The 21,788-nt window shown below is 37.5% G+C and overlaps 1 protein-coding gene and 1 long non-coding RNA gene across 3 annotated transcripts in view; one reads left to right on the forward strand and one right to left on the reverse strand.

The window, feature by feature from the left end:
- The first annotated feature begins 5,095 nt into the window (after nt 1-5,095).
- LOC105615393 (uncharacterized) overlaps nt 5,096-21,788 on the forward strand; it is a 42,882-nt gene continuing 26,189 nt past the window's right edge. The window contains exons 1-2 of the long non-coding RNA XR_009600971.1: nt 5,096-5,263; nt 15,268-18,381. This is a non-coding gene — a long non-coding RNA (uncharacterized LOC105615393). The remainder of the gene's footprint in view (nt 5,264-15,267; nt 18,382-21,788) is intronic.
- Nucleotides 5,269-21,788, reverse strand: part of MYOZ2 (myozenin 2) — a 37,475-nt gene continuing 20,955 nt past the window's right edge. The window contains exons 5-7 of one of the 2 annotated variants that reach the window (XM_012179352.4): nt 21,069-21,198; nt 13,795-13,978; nt 5,269-5,715 (exon numbers count right to left, since the gene is read on the reverse strand). In XM_012179352.4, the coding sequence (XP_012034742.1) occupies nt 5,481-5,715; nt 13,795-13,978; nt 21,069-21,198 (549 nt within the window). In that variant the 3' untranslated portion in view covers nt 5,269-5,480. 2 annotated transcript variants of the gene reach the window in all.

Consider the following 21,788-nt stretch of genomic DNA (forward strand, 5'->3'; position numbering starts at 1 on the left):
AGCCTACTTCGTTCTGGCATTCCTTTCTTCCCCTTGTTCTTTTATTTTACTGGTGCTGCAGCTTCTATACCAATTCTTCTATACCAAATCAGCAGAATTTACCTTTTTTCTTTCTGACTTTTTCCCGTTCTGTTTCCTGAACTGTCTCCATCTCCTACACTGCCTGAGTTGTTGAAATGTGTTTCAAAATATTACACAATCCAGAATAATAAGCACATTCATTTTGAATCTGAACTATAAGCTCTTAGAAATAGCTCCCCCACCACCTGCTCTTTGCCCATATGCACCAAATCTTCCTGTTGAAATCACATTACATTGACAAGTCAGGAAGGTTTGTATCCTGAGTTGAAATCTAGCTCTTTCATTTAAGGAATTTAAATAGGGACACACCTTTTTTTAAAATCTAATAATACATCATCTTCAGCTATTGAAATTCTTATACAATTTTACAATTTTGCTTTTTTCTTAGCTCTGAAAAGTTAAACTTTTTAAAGCATTATAATTTTCTAAAAATCCTTTTGTGTATTCGTGAAGTGCTTTGATCAGTTAGTTTGAAATAGATTTCCCTTGCTTGTTCTTTTGGCAAAAACCTGGCATTCTTCCACCTTTCATAGAAAGTAAACTGCCCTTCTTCCTACAGAATAGAGCATGTGGAGGTCGAAAGTATTTTTCATAAGAAAAGGGGCATTCAGAGCAATACTTAGCTAAGCTTAATAAAAAGCAGTTGTGACTGAGAAATTGCAATGATGTCATGTAAGTTTTATCTTGCATAAGCAGCAGAGTGAGGAAATTCCAGAATTAATAAGTCTGCTGGTACAGCTGTGCCCTGAGTTGGAAAGTTCAGGATGTACTTTTCACTCTCACTGACTGGACATTTTGCTCCACATCAGCCTTTGTGAAAGTAATTGGCTCTGTCCATTTCCAAGCTGCTAAAACATTTATAAATGAGTCTATTTAGAAAATGTGAAATTTTCAGTGGATGTAGTAAGTGATCATTTTGACTAAAAATTATCTTCCATATTTACCTTGATTTAATAATAACCAATAATTAGTTATTTTAAACTATCAAGTCCTTTCAAATATTGAGTTAAGAAATGGAGAAATGATTGAAGGGAGCAAAGAGTTAAAAGCCAAGAATGAGCACTGGTCTAGTTGTTAATGTAGCTCTAGTATTATCCAGAAAGCAGCTGACCAACTGATCAACAAGAAATTGGCTAAATAAAATAGATATAATTTTATGACCCAGAATTCTATTGAACAGTATAATACAAATTCTTCTAAAGTTTTGAAAAGTAGAAAATATTTTCATTTAAATGAATATGTATGGTGTGTTATTACACTAGATTTCATTCAGCCTTATGGGTATTAGTGTTCTGTATTCCTGTCCTCTTTACTTCCTCTTCTTTCAAGAGGGGGAAAAAAAGATTACATGAATAGTCCATGGAATTACAAAAAGAGTTGGACACAACAACAACAACAAAAATTCATAATTAAGCATGCATATTGCTTGTTTGAAAATCTGAAAGTTTAGCTTTTCATGATTATGAGTACCTGAATGACTTTAATGGATGACTCTAAAATTACTCAATTTATAGATATATTTTCGCAAAGTTAAAATTAATATGATGGAGATTTTTTATTATTTTTTCTAGTAATAAAATAATTTTAAGGTTGAAGTTATTTCTGAAGGAGAAGTTATGAATTATGAGTTCTTAGAGCATATGCTTTAGATTCAGAGTCACCAAGTTCTTCCGCTTAGGAGCTGGTATTAAGCTGGTCACTCTAGTTCCCTAAGGCTCACTTTTCTAGCACAAAATGGAGATTATTTATAATACAGTTCTCACAGGATAATCACAAAAATAGAATGATGTTAAAAATACAGGGAATTCCCTAGCAGTCTAGTGGTTAGTACAAGGTGCCTTCACTGTGATGGGCTGGCTTCAGTCCCTAGTTGGGAACTAAGATCCTGCAAATCTGTGTGCTATGGTACAGCCAAAATAAATAAATATGATATTTTAAAATACACATTAACTAGCCTTTATTAGGCTTTTTTTTTTTTTTTTTTTCAAAATACCCACTACACCGTTAAGTAATGAGTATAGTTAGTGCCTGGCATTTAGTAGTCCATCAGCAAATGTTATTTTTATTCATTTTCTTTTAACTTTTTAACCTTTTTTTTCTCTTCTGTATGATTTTCCATATGTACAAATGTGGGTGGAAAAAAATGCCACAGTCTTTCGCTGTTCTGAAAAGGCTATCATATTTCTTCAGACTTAAAAAGGTTTAGCTGCTTTTCAGGTCATTGAAAAACCCATTCAAAATTCCTTTCAAATTCTAATTGTGTAGCAACCAGAGTGTGAAATTTGGCATTTCTAAAGGTGTCAGACAGCTGAGTTCGAATTAATAGATACTTCCCAGGAAAGGAAGAAATACAATAGTGAGCAGAGAGTTATTCCATTATTTTCTAACCAATTAAAAAAAATACTATAAAAAGTTAAAATTTTCCTTTATGAAATGGAGAATACTGTTCTGTAGCTAACATATTTAATTGCTGGTCCCCTTTTGGTGATTGTCAGAGTGGTGACCCTGAGCATAGAGTTTAACTACTTTGAGATAATTATAATAACATAATAAAATTTCAGTGTAATGAAAAATAGCATTTTGAATTGCTAATAAAGAACTAAACCATTTCATCAAAATACATAATAGAATAGGACTAATTCTTTTTCTTTTTTAAAAGATTAAATTAAAAAAAAGCATGAAGGTTCTCTGATATCTAGAGTTTATTACAGATGCCAACACTGTCATTTTAAAACAGGTAAACGGGGAATTCCCTGGCAGTCCAATGGTTAGGAATCTGTGCTTTCTCTGCCAAGGGCCCAGTTTCAATCTCAGGTCAGAGAACTAAGATCGCACAAGCTTGCTTGGTGTGGCCAAAATAAAAATAAAATAAGTGAAATGAGTGAACACCAAAACATAAAACTAAAATATCTTAAAGATATATTTTAAACAAATTCCCTACAATGATAATGTGTATAAGATATATTGATATTGTTCCTTTCTAGAGATTGCATTTCTCATACGCATATTTTTTTTAAATTTCTCTGCTTTCAAGATTGAAGATCATTAAAACAACTGTTGCAGGAAGGGGAACCCCTTCCAGGGCCCAAAACTGGACTCTTGTCTAACACTCAGAAATGAATTGTCTGAGGAGACACATGTGCTGACCAAGCAAGAGATTTTATTGGGAAAAGGCACCCGGATGGAGAGCAGTAGAGTAAGGGAACCCAGGAGAACAGCTCTGACACTGTAGCTCGCAGTCTAGGGTTTTATGGTGATGGGATTAGTCTCCGGGTGGTCTTTGGCCGATCATTCTAATTCAGAGTCTTTCCTGGTGGCGCGCACAGCGCTCAGCCAAGATGGATGCTAGCCAGAGGGATTTTGGGAAGTGGATGGACACGCGGTGTCTCCTTTCGACCTTTCCTGAACTCTTCTGGTTGGTGGTGGCTTATTAGTTCCGTATTCCTTATCAGTACCTCCTGTCATAAACCAACTCATGCAAATGTTACTATGGTGCCTGGCCAGGGTGGATGGCGTGCGCCACCAGGAAAGACTCTGAATTAGAATGATTGGCCAAAGACCACCTGGAAACTAATCCCATCACCATAAAACCCTAGACTGCAGAGCTGTTCTCCTGGGTTCCCTTACCCTACTGCTCTCCATCCGGGTGACTTTTCCCAATAAAATCTCTTGCTTTGTCAGCACATGTGTCTCCTTGGACAATTCATTTCCGAGTGTTAGACAAGAGCCCAGTTTTGGGCCTTGGGAAGGGTCCCCCTTCCTGCAACACAACCACCAATTTCAGCATTAAAGTCAAAGAAAGAAAGTGAAGTCACTCAATCGTGTCCAACTCTGCAACCCCATGAACTGTAGCCCGCCAGGCTCCTCTGTCCATGGGATTCTCCAGGCAAGTACTAGAGTGGGTTGCCAGTTCCTTCTCCAGGGGATCTTCCCAACCCAGGGATCGAACATGGTTCTCCTGCATTGCAGGCAGATGCTTTATCCTCTGAGCCACCTGGGAATCCCATAACGCCTACAGCACCCAGTATTCCCAGGCTGTCTCCCATCCAAGTACTAAACAGGCCCGACCCTGCTAAGCTTCCGAGATCAGACGAGATCGGGCGCGTTCAGGATTACATACTTTTATAAATATGCGATGTTGCTACATGGCATTTTCATTACTCTGTTGTGCACTTTCCTTCCAGTCTCCTAAATTTAATCTGGTAGGTAGTTTTCTGTATTCTCTGGTATAAACATCTACCACAGAACTTTTAACTGAATTGAAATGGGAAGAATTGGTATTTATTTCTTTCCAACTCCATGTTGTATATTCAATCATACTTTAAAATATACCTATAACTTTATATTAGAGTCTTTTATACTAATATTTTCATATATTTATGACAGAAATATGCTGTATTACATTCAAATGCTCTTGTCTTCTTCCATTTCTTGCTTTTGTTTTATGGCATATACTCCCTAGAGCTTAAGGATTTGAGCAGAATTTAAAGATTCAGCAGAGAAAGCTGCTAATTCAAATTATGCACTTGCTCTCTCCTTCATATTCATACTTATTTGTATGTCTATTAGCATGTGTCTTGTTATTACTCTTCTAAAAATGTATTCATAAAGTTGAACCTAAACAACACACAACATTAGGATTTGCAGAACTTGAATTCCAAGTTTACCTTGGTCATGAAAACTACAATAGTACGACGTTCTTTGAGTCATTTTCTCTCCATATTGTTGATTTAATACTAGACAACAGTAATAACCCAATTGAACTCTGGAGACTGTCATCTGGAATAATTATATGATGATTCAAAGCATGTTGAAAAATACAAAGTAGTTTCAAAGTTCTAAGAAATTTGAAATTTTAAGAAAGACTACTGAAAAGACTTCATCTAGACAAGTTATTTTATCATGGAAGCTTGTCAGAAAAGAAGAACCCAACCCTTTTCTCCATCAATAATGCTTATATATCAGCTTCTATAGCTTTCATCCCTTAAATAAAACTCTGAATTAATCTAAATATTTTGCGCTGTATTTTGATTGTAGATCCATCTAAAAACTTTATTCAGGAATAGCTTATATTAAAGGCAACAAAGATGAAACCCTTTGTCGTCAGTAACTTTTCTGGACTTTCCCAGTGTGGAGACCGGATTGTTTAACCAAGCGGTAACAAGATTATGAGTAAAGACAAGTGAGTTAAAAGTTTTTGTTTCTTTTTTTTAATAAGATTTTGAATTATTTATTAGATTTTGATCTGAGATTGAAATTAAATGCCATAAAAGGAAGATTGCTAAATTGCTATTAAATTATTGCTACTAATGAAGAGTGTTAGTGGCTTTGCCAGTGAGTAGAATAATAATACAGCAACATTTATATTCAGAGGTTTTTGTCGCACATACAACTTTCTTTTATAGGTCTTCTGATTCTGGTATGGTGTTATCCTCTGTAGGTTCAGTTGTTATAACTATAGGAATATTCTCAGATATCCATCCCTTTGGAGTCCTATTAAAGGACCGTCTGCCAGAAAGAGGATTGGTAAAGGCCATGAACCTGGGATCTGTTAGAAGTAGTAGGTCAAAATCTGGAACCTTGAATTTAACCATTTTTGATGCTTTTTCAAAACCTCCAAATGGGGTGGCAACTCTGTGAGGAGTGAAAAGAAAAAGAATAAATTAATATTCAAATTTATTTGCCAGAAAATAAAAAACAATTTAATGCATGATCTTATGCATTATGTGTTGTCGTGTTACAGTCTTACTAGGGTTTCAATTTTTGGCCTCTGAAATAAGTGTTTCCATTCAAGGACCATGCCTTTATGATAAAACAGATATTTGATAATGAATTTGTGTAAAGACCTTTTGTATGTACGCTTAGTTTTGGACTGAACTATTCTGTTCCCTGGACGCTGAGTCATCACAAACATTTCTTGCCTTCCTGCCTTTGCTAACAATGTTACACTTGCTTATTTCCTCTGGGGGAGGAAAAAAAAAAAAAAGGTATTTCCTCTGTGCCTCCATTCCACCTGTATATATCCTGTGGCCTTTAAATTTTAACTTCCCCCTCGATCCCTGGGTCAGGAAGATCCACTGGAGAAGGAAATGGCAACCCACTCCAGTACTCTTGCCTGGAGAATCTCATGGAGGGAGGAGGCTACAATCCATGGGGTCGCAAAGAGTTGAACACGACTTCGTGACTTCACTTCACTTAACTACCCCAAGCCCTCACTCCCTTTCTTAACCAGATTCCTATAGCATTGATTGTTTTATGTTAGTCTTATAGTGCATCTGTTAATAATATGGCATTTGGTATTGTCAGCTTCCATTTTTTAGAATATGATTTGGTTTCGGTCATCTGTGAATTATAAATTCTTTAAGGGTAAGAAATATATCTTTGCATTTTTCTGGTTGTGCCTCAAAAACATCGAAATCCTTCTACTCATCTGAAGAAAGTCCACCTTCCTTATCTTGGCATTCAAGATGTCATGTAACAGTCTAGCTTTTTTTGATTCAGCCATTAATTATTGATCCAGTGCCAGGCACATTCCTAAATGCTGGACATATGGCAGTGAGCAATGTAGTCAGAGTGTAAGGTTTTATATTTCTAGTGAAAGAGATAGACAAAAAATAAACATGTAAGTTAATTATACTTCAATAAAAATAATGATTTTTAGTTTTTAATAAAATTTTTAATAAAACACTAAACATACAAACGTTCAGTAATAAGAGCTATGAGAAATTTAAAATAGGGTGATACAATAGAGCATAACTGAATGACTAGATAGGGAGAAAAGACTTCTCTGAAGAAGTGACATTTAAACTGCCATCTGAAGGTCAGAAGTTAGCCATGGACAAAGTAACAGAAGCACTTCAGCATTTCAGATAGAGTAGCTAATACAAAGAATCTAAGGCAGAAATAATGTTGACCTTTTCAGAAATGAAAGAAAGCCTATGTTGCTAGACAGGTAAGTGAGTGGGATGGTAGAAGGGAGAGAGGACAGAGGGGTAGATTGTGAGGAATTTTGTCCAATAAGGAACATGGATTTCATTCTAAGTGTGAAGGGAAGCCATTGAAATCTTAAAAAGGTCAGTTTTCATTCCATTCCCAAAGGCAATGCCAAAGAATGTTCAAACTACTGCACAATTGTGCTCATCTCACACGCTAGTAAAGTAATGCTCAAAATTCTCCAAGCCAGGCTTTAATAGTACATGAACCGTGAACTTCCAGATGTTCAAGCTGGATTTAGAAAAGACACAGGAAACAGAGATCAAATTGCCAACACTTGCTGGATCATAGAGAAATAGAGAATCCCAGAAAAACATCTAATTCTGTTTCATTGACTACGCTAAAGCCTTTGACTGTGTGGATCACAACAAACTGTGGAATATTCTTCAAGAGATGGGAATACCAGACCACCTGACCTGCCTCCTGCAAAATCTGTATGCAGATTAAGAAACAACAGTTAGAACCAGATATGGAACAACAGACTGGTTCCAAATTGGGAAAGGAGTACATCAAGGCTGTATATTGTCACCTTGCTTATGTAACTTCTATGCATAGTACATCATGAGAAACGCTGGGCTGGATGAAGCACAGCCCAAATCAAGATTGCTGGGAGAAATATCAATAATCTCAGATATGCAGATGACACCAGCCTTATGGCAGAAAGCGAAGAGAAACTAAAGAGCCTCTTGCTGAAGGTGAAAGAGGAGAGTAAAAGTGCTGGCTTAAAACTCAACATTCAAAAAACGAAGATCATGGCATCTGGTCCCATCACTTCATGGCAAATAGATGGGGAAACAATGGAAACGGTGACAGACTTTATTTTCTTGGGCTCCAAAATCACTGCAGATGGTGATTGCAGCCATGAAATTAAAAGATGCTTGCTCCTTGGAAGAAAAACTATGACCAATCCGGACAGCATATTTAAAAGCAGGGACATTACTTTGCCAACAAAGGTCCATCTAGTTAAAGCTTTGGTTTTTCCTGTGGTCATGTATGGATGTGAGAGTTGGACCGTAAAGAAGGCTGAGCGCCAAAGAATTGATGCTTTTGAACTGTGGTGTTGGAGAAGACTCTTGAAAATCCCTTGGACTGCAAGAAACTCAAATCAGTCAATCCTCAAGGAAATCAGTCCTGAATATTCATTGAAAGGACAGATGCTAAAGCTGAAACTCCAATACTTTGGCCACCTGATGCTCCAATATTTTGGCCACCTGATGCGAAGAGCCGACTAATTAGAAAAGACCCTGATGCTGGGAATGATTGAAGGCAGGAACAGAAGGGAATAACAAGAGATGAGATGCTTGGATGGCATCACCAACTTAATGGACGTGAGGTTGAGCAAGCTCCAAGAGATGGTGAAAGACAGGGAATCCTGGCATGCTGCAATCCATGGGGTCGCAAAGAATTGGATAAGACTGAGCAACTGAACAACAAAAACAGGAGCAGTATAACTTGAGAAAATTTTAATAAAGATTACTCTGGCACCTGTTACTGTGTGAACAAGTATAGGTGGACAAGAATGAAAGAAGAGATATGGTACCAATTCAGGTGAGAAATGATGATAGCTTAGATTTCAGGTGTTTTCCTTGAAGAAGTGGGTGGTTTCAGGACGTGTTCTACAGGTAGGGTCAACAGGATATGCTGACAGATTGGATGAAAATTGTGAGGGAAATGTAAAAATCAATGATTATTCCATGGTTTAGAGTTTCAGTAGCTCACTGGTAGAAGGCAAGGAGAAACAGGTTTGGTATTTGTGTGTGTGGAAAAAAATGACTTTGACATTGTAGTGGAAAGGTCAGTCCTGCTAATTTTACCCTATACACTTTTGTTTAGTCTTTGTTCCAGTCAAACTGATATACTGCTTGCTCTTCACCTTGTTGGAGAAGGAAATGGCAATGCACTCCAGTGTTCTTGCCTGGAGAATCCCAGGGACAGAGGAGCCCGGTGGGCTGCCATCTATGGGCTCCCACAGAGTCAGACACGACTGAAGCGACTTAGCAGCAGCAGCAGCCTCTCCCTCTGCTCTCCAACGTCATTGCGTTTACTCACGCATTTTTCTCTGCCTGGAGTGCTCTGACCGTCATTACTGACATTTCTAAATCCCCTTTAAGTTTTAAGTATGTTCTTTAAGTAATTTATACTTAAGTAGGAAATGGCAGCCCACTCCAGTACTCTTGCCTGGAAAATCCCATGGAAGGAGGAGCCTGGTAGGCTACAGTCTATGGGGTTGCAAAGAGTCGGGCACAACTGAGCAACTTCACTTCACATTTGATATTTAATTTTATTCTTGAAGCTTTCGCTGATCTCCCACAGCCAGAACTAAACTCTTTCTCCCTAAGTTTCCATGAACTCTATTTTTACCTCCCTGTGACCTCATTTTCCATCTTTCATTATATTCAATAGTCTGTCTGCCTAATTTCTTATCAGACTACACTCCAAGAGGACTGGAATTCTCTCTGATATATCTTTATATCTTGCTCAATATATGTAACTGTTTAATGTATTTTGCCTGGACGATCCTCATAAACATTTGGACAATGGAATTGGCAGGACTATAAATTCTCCAGTATTATGGAGATCATTTTAAAGCCTAGAAGAGATCTGATTTTCTTTGAAGCTCAATCACCTGTGATCTTTCTTGAATATCTTAATTTCTGGATGATAGTAGTAAGGGACTATGGAGTCTAGTAAAGTAAGGAGGAAATGAATGATGGACTTTGAAAAATGAGATGGCTTTGATGTGTGGACCTGAAGCATGATTGAAATAAATAATAAATCAAAAAATTAAAGATAAAATGTGGTAGTGAGATGCTTGAAATTTAGATTTTGAAGATGATGCAGATATTGGTCAGCTTCCCTGGAATCTCAGTGGTAAAGAATCTGCCTGCAATGCAGGAGACCCGGGTTCAATCCCTGGGTTGGGAAGATCCCCTGGAGGAGGGTCTGGCAATCTACTCCAGCACTCTTGCCTGGAGAATTCCATGGACAGAGGAGCCTGGTGGGCTATAGTCCATGAAGTCACACAGAGTCAGACATGACTTGAAGTGACTAAGCAGCAGCAATAGCATAGATATTGGTAATGGCAAACTTTAAGGAATGTCAGTAGTGACTAAGATGGGATTGAGAGAGAGATCCTTTAAAGCAATACAGTCAAGGACTTAAAAGGGCTGAGAATTCAGTGAATCATTTAAGCTGCCAAAAAGTGATAACAGGAATAGTCCTTGGGAAAAAGACTGAGAGCCAGATAAAATCTTCAGTGTCCACAGGGTAGATAGGTGACCTCAATGATGGCTATAGCACATGTAACTGTGTCATGTATTGGACTGGCCAAAAATTCCGCTCCTTTAGGGTTTCCATAAGATGTTACAGAAAAACCTGAAAGAATGCAGGTTTTGGCCAATGCAGTAGTAGTATAGAATCTCATGTGTCGCTATGTGTGGTTAGTTGCTCGGTCGTGTCCGACTCGTTGCAACCCCTTGGACTGCAGCATGCCAGGCTCCTCTGTCCATGGGGATTCTCCAGCCAAGAATACTGGAGTGGGTTGCCATGCCCTCCTCCAGGGGATCTTCCCAATCTAGGGATCAAACCCATGTCTTCTACCTTCCAGGCAAATTCTTTACCATAAGTGAAAGTGTCAGTCACTCAGTCATGTCTGCTGTTTTCTACCCCATGGACTGTAGCCCACCAGGCTACTCTGTCAATGGAATTCTCCAGGCAAGAATACTGGAGTGAGTAGCTATTCCGTTATCCAGGGGATCTTCCTGAGCTGGGGATTGAACCAGGATCTCCTGCGTTGCAGGCAGATTCTTTGAGCCACCAGGGAAGTTCTCATGTCTTATTGGCCCATAATTTTCTTGTCTTCTAGTTTTTTTTTTTTTTTCCTGAAGAACAGTATGTTTTACTTTCTGTTGCATCTTTTCTCAAGATGGCTGCCCTCTTACAATATTTCCCCAAATCGCTGTGGAAAATAAGGATAACAACAGATCAGTGAGTAATGCAGTAACCTCAGTCTAATGCAGGATTTCAGCAATCATATCAGTTGAGTCTTTCATGTCCAGGGCCTAAAACCATTACTCTGGGGGTGAGAGAGATTGGTTAGGAAAAGAACTTTAAGAATTTAAATGGTCAGTCAGGTGCTTTGTGATCATTAAACTTCAGAAGACATAGTAATAATGAAAGCTAATATGTATCAACAGTGCTGTGCACCTGTTCTGTTAGTATGGAAATCACCTTGTGATCTTGTTAAGCTACAGATGCTAATTCAGTCAGTCTAGTATGTGTCCTGAGATTCTTCATTTCTAACCAGTTCCCAGGTGATGCCAGCACAACTGGTCTTACCACACTTTGAGTACCAAGGCTTTACATGATTGTCTCATTAAATTCTCAAAACAACTATTTGAGTTGATTATTTTTCTATCCCCTTTTAATAGATGAAACTGAAACACAAATAGTTAAATGAGTTACCCAATGTCACCCACCTAATAAGGTATAGAATCAGAATTTAAACCCAGGTATTCAGACTCACTGAAGCCTGCTCTTCTATACTACCATTTGTTGTACCCCTTGGACATAATTCTTAAGGAGTATTGGGCCTTCTGAGATTGTTTCTAAGTAGAGAAGTATATTGAGGACTCACATCTGTGATATAAGTGAGTGATTTAATGTCCCACATTTTGTCATTTGATTTAGTGGATTGAAGAGTCATTAAGAGTCAAATTTGACTCACTGCATAAGTAAAACTTCATATTCTTGGATGTTCAAGATGTCCAAGACAATGTTTTGTCATTTTGGAAGTTTACCATTATAAACCTATAATTAGTGCATTTGTTGGTTCATTCACTTACTGATATAAAAAAGTTGCATGTGTGTGTGCTCAGTTGCTTCAGTCGTGTCCGACTCTTTGTGACACTGTGGACGATAGCCCGCCAGGCTCCTCTGTCCATGGGATTCTCCAGGCACAAATACTGGGAGTGGGTTGCCATTTCTTCCTCCAGGGGATCTTCCTGAGCCAGGGATCAAACCCACATATCCTGTGTCTTCTGCATTGACAGGCAGGTTCTTTACCACCAGCGCTACCTGGGAAGCCCGATTATATCTAGACACTCTGCTATATGCTATGAATTCAAAGATGGAAAGATTGTAGTAGGTCTTAATTTCAATGAACTCACAAACAAGGAAAGAGAGAAATATAAGCGGGCCATGGGGGAACACGTCATGGACTAAGATAGTTACTTAAAGGGAACATTTTCCTGAATACAGAGGAACTTAAGGTAAAATTTAGAGCCTGGGATCTGATCTAAACACTTTTGTAGGGCACAGTGCAAAATGAAAACTCGGGACTCTTTGTTTAAAGCTGGTTAGGAATTTCAGACTTTAAAGCAAAAGTTTAAATCAGCTATGGCCTTTTAAATTGTGGGGCCCCCTGCAACTGCGCAAGCCACACATCCAAGGGAGTATAAGAGTATATTGTTATCCATTGGATATAAGAGGCTGGAGTTGAATATTATCAGATTTAGAGTGAATTTGCTCAGTTAACCTTGTATTTGGAGAAGGCAATGACACCCCACTCCAATACTCTTGCCTGGAAAATCCCATGGGTGGAGGCGCCTGGTAGGCTGCAGTCCATGGGGTCACGAAGAGTCAGACACGACTGAGTGACTTCACTTTCACTTTTCACTTTCATGCATTGGAGAAGGAAATGGCAACCCACTCCAGTGTTCTTGCCTGGAGAATCCTAGGGACAGAGGAATGGTGGGCTGCCGTCTACGGGGTCGCACAGAGTGGGACACGACTGAAGCGACTTAGCAGTAGCAACCTTGTATTTATTAATTCCAAAAATCACTTTTATTCTTATATTTATTTTTTCTGAATTAAATGAAAAAAGAAATGTTCTTCTGCCACTGTAATCCAATATTTGAGTTTGGTATTTAGTGCATTAGCTTTTCCCTTTTCATTCAGTATGTTTTGTTTTTCCCTCTTAATTTTTGGGTCACTTTCTTCTGTAAATGAAAACATTCCCATCTATTTCATCACCCATCTCCTACCTCCTACCACTTATCCAATGAAAGACTGTTGTTTCAAAAGCAGAATTTTCTTTTCTTTGGCACCATTTGAGACTGTATCCTGTTTGTTTAAATTTTTATTGCCTTCGGACACAAAGTAAACTTTTTAACCGAAATGTTAAGCATTAAAAGTGTGAGAATGTTTGTAAGATTTTTAAGATCTCTGAAAATAGTTTCAAGTTTTATTCAGTTAGAAAAGCAAAAAATTCCACTGAAAGATTTGGAATATTCTACTAAAAAATAACTGTGTATCTCTGTAATTCCCATAATATAATTTCTTTGAACACAGATCTGACTTAAAATGATTTTTTACAGTTTGCCATCTATGTAGTGACTAACAAGATTGTTTGGAGCAACACATAAACTAATATCAACCTTCACATTAGAAATCAATATTAAAATTGCTTTTTAAAATGTTGGAGATGATCTTACAACAATGATAGTTTGTGATTCATAGCCTTCATTTTTATACTAAAAATGTACCATATTAGTAATACTGCAAAAATGAGTCTTTGCCTAGGCAGAGATACTATATATTGCTTGTAGTTTTTCGGTTGTTTTTTTTTTTTTTCCCCTACCAGGGGATTCAGTTCTCCATACTGTGATATAACAGCCTTTGTATTGCATGCTGAAGTGTCATCCAGGGTAATTGAATTACCTGTTAAAGCTCCTGTAATCAGGCAATTCTGCCTTTCCTTCAGGCTTGAAAAATTTAGGGTATAAAGCTTCTAAAAGCTCCGGATCATTGCTAATGGCCTGTTCCCAGGGCGACTGGTAGTACTTAGGGACAGCTGTGGTGTTGAATCTTTCAGGAGGAATTTCCTTCAGTGGTCCAGAATATCCTTTGGAAAAATATTGCAAGAATAAGTAAACACAGAGTACCTGAGAGTTACTAAATTCCACCTAGCATTTTACCATGTTTAATTTTTTCCTGCAGGGGTAAATTTATGAAGAATGCATTCTTTTTTGGAGAGGGCAATGGCACCCCACTCCAGTACTCTTGCCTGGGAAATCCCATGGACGGAGGAGCCTCGTAGGCTACAGTCCATGGGGTTGCTAAGAGTCGGACATGACTGAGTGACTTCACTTTCACTTTTCACTTTCATGCATTGGAGAAGGAAATGGCAACCCACTCCAGTGTTCTTGCCTGGAGAATCTCAGGGACAGAGGAGTGGTGGGCTTCTGTCTATGGGGTCCCACAGAGTCGGACACGACTAACGCAACGTAGCAGCCCCCGCAGCAGCATTCTTTTTATGATCTCTCAGAAAAGAGTAGTCTGACAGCGTTAGACATTTTTAAATCCCTTTAAATTTATGGAATTTTCAAAAGAAACCACTTAGTGTTTCATTTTACCAAATTATAAGTATATATTTGTTCAGTGAAGCTATTAATTGTGCACCTTACATTAATTTATACTAGACCTTATATACCACAGTTACTGCATTGATTTAGAAACTAGGTTCTGCAGAAATATCAATAAAGACAGATCTCTCTCCCCTGGGAGCTGATTCTTTATAGGTAGTGTTCAGGTGTTGACTATCTAAAATTGCTGCGTGCTTACATGCGGCTAAATTGCTTCAAGTCGTGTCTGACTCTTTGGACCTCAGCCCTCCAGACTCCTCTGTCCATGGAATTTCTTTAGGCATGGGGATGACCCAGAGAGATGTTATGGGGAGGGAGGTGGGAGGGGGTTCATGTTTGGGAACGCATGTAAAAATTAAAGATTTTAAAATTTAAAAATAAAAAACTAAAAATAAAATAAAATAAAATAAAATTAAAAAAAAAAAAGAATACTAGAATGGGTTGCCATGCCTTCCTCCAGGGCATCTCGTGACCCAGGGATCAAATCCACAACTCTTATGCCTCTGCATTGGCAGGCAGGTTTTTTGTTTTGTTTTGTTTTTACCACTAGTGCCACCTGTGAAGCCCAATTTTTAATTTCTTTTTGCCCTTGCATGTGGGATCTTAGTCCCCAGCCAGGGATCAAACCAGTGCCTGCTCCTTTAGAAGTGTGGAGTCTTAACCACTAGACTGTCAGGGAAGTTTCAGGAATACTGGAGTGGGTAACCATTCCCTTCTCCAGAGGAATCTTCCCAACCCAGGGATCGAACCCAGATCTCCCGCATTGCAGGTGGACTCTTCACCTTCTGAGCCATCAGGGAAGCCTGAAATTGCCGAGTGGCCTGTCGAAGGTTCAAGCTTCAGAATGGTGAAGTAGCTCGTCTCCACTGTCTTCATCAGGCCCTTCATATTCCCTGATGCGCCTATCCTTTGTTTACTTCATTCCTGAGGATTTCTAACCTAACTTTTCTGCTTCCAGTCTTATCTCCTCAATTTATTCTTCTCACATGAGCTAGTTTTCTGAATGTATCATTTAAATATCACACAATTCCTGGCATAACTGTGAAACCATTTTCACATGCATTAAGTGACATTCTTCAGGTCTTCAAAGGCAGAACTGTTTACTTTCCAGCTACGCTACCTTACTGCCTAGTTATCTCTTTTACACGGTTCTCTCTTCTATCATATCAGAACTTCTGCTGTGCAGTCACTCCTGCTTTTAGGTTTCCATGATGCTCTTTTCCTTCTCTAAAATGTTTTCTCTTTTATTATGTTAAACCATGCCTGACCTTTTTATACACTAAAAATTAGTTTCTCTTTCTCAAAAACTCTTGATAATTCCACCAATAGGCAGCTATTTGTTTGTAGTAACTTAATTTTCTTCTGATTGTCTTCAGAATCAAATGGCAGTCTCTTCAGTAGGCTGCTTTACTCTGCTTAGGAAGTTTAATTTATATATTTGGCTTTAATTGTGACCTACATATTGATGATTCCAAGGTTTGTTTTTTTATCTTGATGCTCTTCTATTCAGCCACCTATTACATTCATCCAAATTACTATTCCCCTGACATCCTTTATAATCTGTCTAGACCTACGTGCAGCTGTTTTCCAATACATTCTGCTTCTTTCTGTATATTGATCATCTTAGCAAATGTTATCACTATTCTTAGATATCTAAGACAGAAGCACTGTCTTAAACAATCTTTCATTCCCACAACAAATCACTAAGTACTACCAGCTATACTTAAGGATTTCTTAAATAAGCTTCTCAGCTTTGCAGTTTCTGACTCACCATGGGCACCTACTTAAAATGTTGATAATGGCTTCTTCCTTCCAGAGACAGGAGGTCTCAGATATGGCTTACACGTTTAATGCAAGTGATTTGCAAACAGAACACTGGGAAGTAACTGTTCAAGCAAATTCTCTCTTTCCTTCTTCTCATTTCCACACCTGGTTCAGGTCCTGTACATATCTTGTCTGGGCTTTCATAGTAACCTTTGCTAAATTCAGATAATCTATAGTTTGTACTCTGAATTTGTTGTACTTTTCAGCTCGTCAACCGAGAAGGAAGGATCCATTACTCTTGCTTCATTGCAAGCCATCTGATAACCTTGAAACTCTCCCTTTTCTTAGTCTATATTACAGACAAGCCCTAATGTTTAATAATTGAATATTTAAACTTTAAGTAGCTATAGAATTTATACTTCCAAAATTTCTCTCTCTCTCTGTGTCTATATATGTATATAAATTAGAATATATGTATGTGTTTGTGTGTAAATATACATAGATTATTCCCGATAGTAAATAAAATATACATATGATATTGAAGTTTGTATGGCAGAGAGAAAATGAGACTACAAATATAGCATGGACATTTGTCCCATGTCCCTGTCTATGAATTCCTTGAGGGTAGAACTTTTTTATTCTTTTTGAAATTTCATAGTTTATAATCAGTTTAGTTGCTCGGTCATGTCCGACTCTGTGCGACCCCATGGACTGCAGCACGCCAGGCTTCCCTGTCCATCACCAGCTCCTGGAGCTTGCTCAGATTTATGTCCATCAAGTTGGTGATGCCATCCAACCATCTCATCCTCTGTCATCCCCTTCTCCTCCTGCCTTCAATCTTTCCCAGCATCCCTTTGCATCAGCCCTTCCAATGAATATTCAGGACTGATTTTCCTTGAGGATTGACTGATTTGATCTCCTTGCTGTCCAAGGAACTCTTAAGAGCCTTCTTCAACAAAACAGTTCAAAAGCATCAATTCTTCAGCTCCCAGCCTTCTTTATGGTCCAACTCTCATATCCATACATGACCACTGAAAAAGCCATAGCTTTGACTAGATGTACCTTTGTCAGCAAAGTAATGTCTCTGCTTTTCAATATGCTGTCTAGGTTGGTCATAACTTCTCTTTCAAGGAGCAAGTGTCTTTTAATTCCATGGGCGCAGTCACCATATGCAGTAATTTCAGAGCCCAAGAAAATAAAGTCAGCCACTGTTTCCACTGTTTCCCCATCTATTTGCCATGAAGTGATGGGCCTGGATGCCATGATCTTAGTGTTTTAATGTTAAGTTTTAAGCCAGCTTTTTCACTTTCCTCTTTCACCTTCACCAGGAGGCTTTTTAGTTCCTCTTTGCTTTTTGCCATAAGGGTGTTGGCATCTGCATATTGGAGGTTATTGATATTTCTCCTGGCAATCTTGATTCTGGCTTATGCTTCATCCAGCCGGGCATTTCACATGATGTACTCTGCATATAAGTTTAATAGGCAGAATGACAGTATACAGCTTTGATGTACTCCTTTCTCAATTTTGAACCAGTATGTTGTTCCATGTCCGGTTCTAACTATTGGTTCTTGACCAGCATACAGATTTCTTAGGAAGCAGGTAAGGGGATCTGGTATGCCCATCTCTTTAAGAATTTTCCACAGTTTGTTATGATCCACACAAAGGCTTTAGAGGAGTCAATGGAGCAGAAGTAGATGTTTTTCTGGAATTGTCTTTTCTATGATCCAGCAAATGTTGCCAATTTGATCTCTGGTTCCTCTGCCTTTTCTAAATCCAACTTGACCATCTGGAAGTTCTTGGTTCATGTACTGTTGAAGCCGAGCTTGAAGAATTTTGAGCATTTCTTTGCTAGTGTGTGAAATGAGAGCATTTGTGCAGGAGTTTGAACATTCTTTGGAATCACCTTTTTTGGGGAATGGAGCAAAAACTGACCTTTTCCAACCCTGTAGCCACTGCTGAGTTTTCCAAATTTGCTGGCATATTGAGTGCAGCACCTAACATCTTCATCTTTTAGAATTTGAAATAGGTCAGCTGGAATTCCATCACCTCTAGTAGTTTTGTTCATAGTGATGCTTCCTAATGCCCACTTGACTTCACACTCCAGGATGCCTGGCTCTAGGTAAGTGATCACACCATTGATTCATAATAATCAATTGTTATTGATTCATAATAAAACTTTTAACTTAGTAATGGAAATACCATATTGAATCAACATAAACTTTTCTATATGTCTTCTCTTCCTATTAAAAAACCTTACCATTCCACACATTAGATAGCAGGAGGTTACAGTATAGTGGTTGGAGCTAAAAGAAAATATATATAGTCTATTATGTATTAGAATCGCTCAGTCATGTCCGACTCTTTGCGACCCCATGGACAGTAGCCTGCACCAGGCTCCTCCGTCCATAGGATTTTCTAGGCAAGAGTACTGGAGTGGGTTGCCATTTCCTTCTCCATGGAATCTTCCCGACCTAGGAATCAAACCCAGGTCTCCCGCGTTGATAGACACTTTACCATCTGAGCCACCAGGGGACCTATTATGTATTAGGTATATAAAGATGGGTAAGGAAGGGAAAACTTTTAACTCATTATTTTATCGTATCTTAGGGACTACACTCACATTCTCACATTTAATTTTCACAACAACCATGTGCAGTGAGATTTATTTTCTTTATTTTACAGATTGAAGAAACAGACTCAAAGATATTTATTTTCTTTCTCAGCACAGTAGTAAAGTGGGCATGGATGAAAGGATCCAGCAGCTTTATTGCTGCTGTCCACAGTGGTGGTGGAACTTACTTTTGCCTTACCTGATCGCAAATTATGGGGGGACAGGATAAAGATTTATTATTTATTTAAATAAAAGTAAGAATAATTTGATTTTGCTCATTTAAGAGCAAGGAAAAAATGATGGGATGTTGACTGTGTTTGGCACTCAGGACACCTCCGTGAAAGTCCTTGTTCTGCATGGCATCCATCAGCTTTTACCTTTCATCCTTCTTCACTTTTGCTTCTGAGCTTGGCTGTACAAACTTTCACTTTCATTTGATAATATAAATTCAATTAATTTTACCATTTGAGAGACTACTAGTAACTAAATACTGAAGGAGAGAGAACATTGAAGGAACACATGTTTTTGTTATGGAGTATTGAAGAAAAGGGTAAACTTCTGCCACTGTAGTATGTTTTTATTAAAAGAGGGCTTGATTAATTTCGATTCATTTAGGGATGGTTCATTTATTGGACTGTTTTCTTAAAATCCCAGCATACTGTCTTTAGTAACAGCTGTAATATGTTGAACCGTTAATTTGGTTCAACCATAATTTCGGTTCAACCAAAAAAAAATAATTTTTTTTCCTATTCTCAGTTGTCCGTGTATACAGTCATATTAAAAGAAAAAAGGAGATCGCAGGTTGAACCCAGACCCATCAGATTCTAAAGTTTGTTTTTGCCACATGACCTTAATGTTGTATGTGTAGAACCTGTTGCCTGCTCTTCTGTCATAAAAAAAGCTATATGAAAGCTATTTGAGAATTTTATTATAATGCTTTACTTCAGAATTCTATGTATTCTAATTGTGCATTTGGTTTCCTTCAATATTACTTTGTCTATTAATACATTTTCTCATTGTGTTCTGTAAGAATGTCCTAATAACTCTAAGCTCATCAGTGGCTGACATTCAACTTACTTTTAAATAAGATTTAATATTATACAGTTATTTTACTTATATATTTTCAAAAACACTATGCTATTTGAGAAGGTTCATCAGAAGTACTCTTGATAAATTTACTATTTACAAAAATATGACACAGGCATTGCTAATTTCAGTATAAAAGTAGTTGAAAATTTTATAAATCTACTGTATACATTACTCCTGAGGAAAAACTTAAAGGTATTTGCTTTAAGTTATTTTGGAAAGATATTGTCTAAGTAGAGCAGATAATTTTTCTGATTTAATATTTCAAAACCTAACAATATTTCAAATAGCATGTACTGGTTTGAATAAACATTTACTTATTTTTTGGACTTCCTCATAGCTCAGTTGGTAAAGCTCAGTTGCAACAGAGGAGACCCCAGTTTGATCCCTGGATTGGCAAGATCCCCCGGAGAAGGAAAAAACTACCTACTCCAGGATTCTGGCCTGGAGAATTCCATGGACTATATGTATATTCCATGGGGTCTCAAAGAGTCGGACACAGCTGAGCAACTTTCACTTTCACTTTACTTATTTTTTAAGATAATAAACAAATATACAATATTAGAAGATTGCATTTAAAGCCCTGTAAGAGAGCAGAAAATAACAAAAGCAATCTCCACAAGGTCACTCACATGAGACATCTGTGAGTTTGGTATCAGAGCTGGATTTAATTCTGATCAGTTAGTGTTGGCTTCTAGCTATTCACAACCTCAAGTTCTTAAATGAGGATTATAGTTGGTAAAATGAGGATTATAACAACTGTCATAATTATTACTAAATTAAAGAAGATAAATACATGTAATAGTATTTCATAAATTACACAGTTCTATACAAATAGGATTTCAATATAATTACAAACTTAATTTTTAGTATAATAAACAATTGCCAACAAAAGCTTGGGCCATCTGAAAGAACATAAGACTCCTGTAAATGTGTTACTAAACTCTTCTAGGTCTAATCTTTACATTTGTCCTGAACTTATCTACAAAGCAGGTATATAATGTGAAAAGCTGTATCGTTCAGACCCCATTTACTAAAGACTCCAAGTGACTTGAGTCATATTTATGTGCATAGCAGTTTTATTATTCTGTTTTAAGGGGATTAATTACCTGGTGCAATGTTTTCTGGATTTGGGGGACTTCGTGGATCCGGGGTGTTAGGAGGAGTAAATGGTGCTTGCTGTGAACCACTTTCCAAGTTGATTCCATCCAGTTTCTCATTCTGCATGGCAATATTGTGCTGTATTTGATCAAAAGTAAACTCAACTGAAAACTCAAAAATGTACACTAATAGGACATATCATATGTGCAAGATGCCATTTGTATACTTGGAATTTAAATATAATGCCAATTCATTGTTACATACTGTCTTAATAATTTATATGGTACCGAGTTGAGTAATTGAATGAGAAATTTTACTGATATCAATCTAAACTGTTTTATGATGACAATCTACTTAATAATAATTAATTAAGCCTTACTGTGTGCCAGGCACTGTGTCCAGGGCTTTATATCAATTATCTAATTTACTATTCACAACATATCCATAAGATAAATCTATTTAGTTTTTAAGTCTTTACTGATTTAATATCATATAACATACTTGCCAAATACACAACTTAGTCATTGTTACATTATTAGTTTGCTTATAGTTGGGATTTAATTATATTCTTTAATATGACTTGTTTTAAAGTTAAATCTGAAATATGGATATCAGTCATGTATAACAAAAAATATTTTCATTTTAAGCTGTATAAACTTGTAGAAGGAAGAATTGGGGTTTCTAAAAAATAAAATATTTAAAAGAGTGTCTAAAGTTCTGGGTGAATT

Source organism: Ovis aries, chromosome 6 (genome assembly GCF_016772045.2).
Source record: "Ovis aries strain OAR_USU_Benz2616 breed Rambouillet chromosome 6, ARS-UI_Ramb_v3.0, whole genome shotgun sequence".
NCBI classification, from domain to species: Eukaryota; Metazoa; Chordata; class Mammalia; order Artiodactyla; family Bovidae; genus Ovis; species Ovis aries.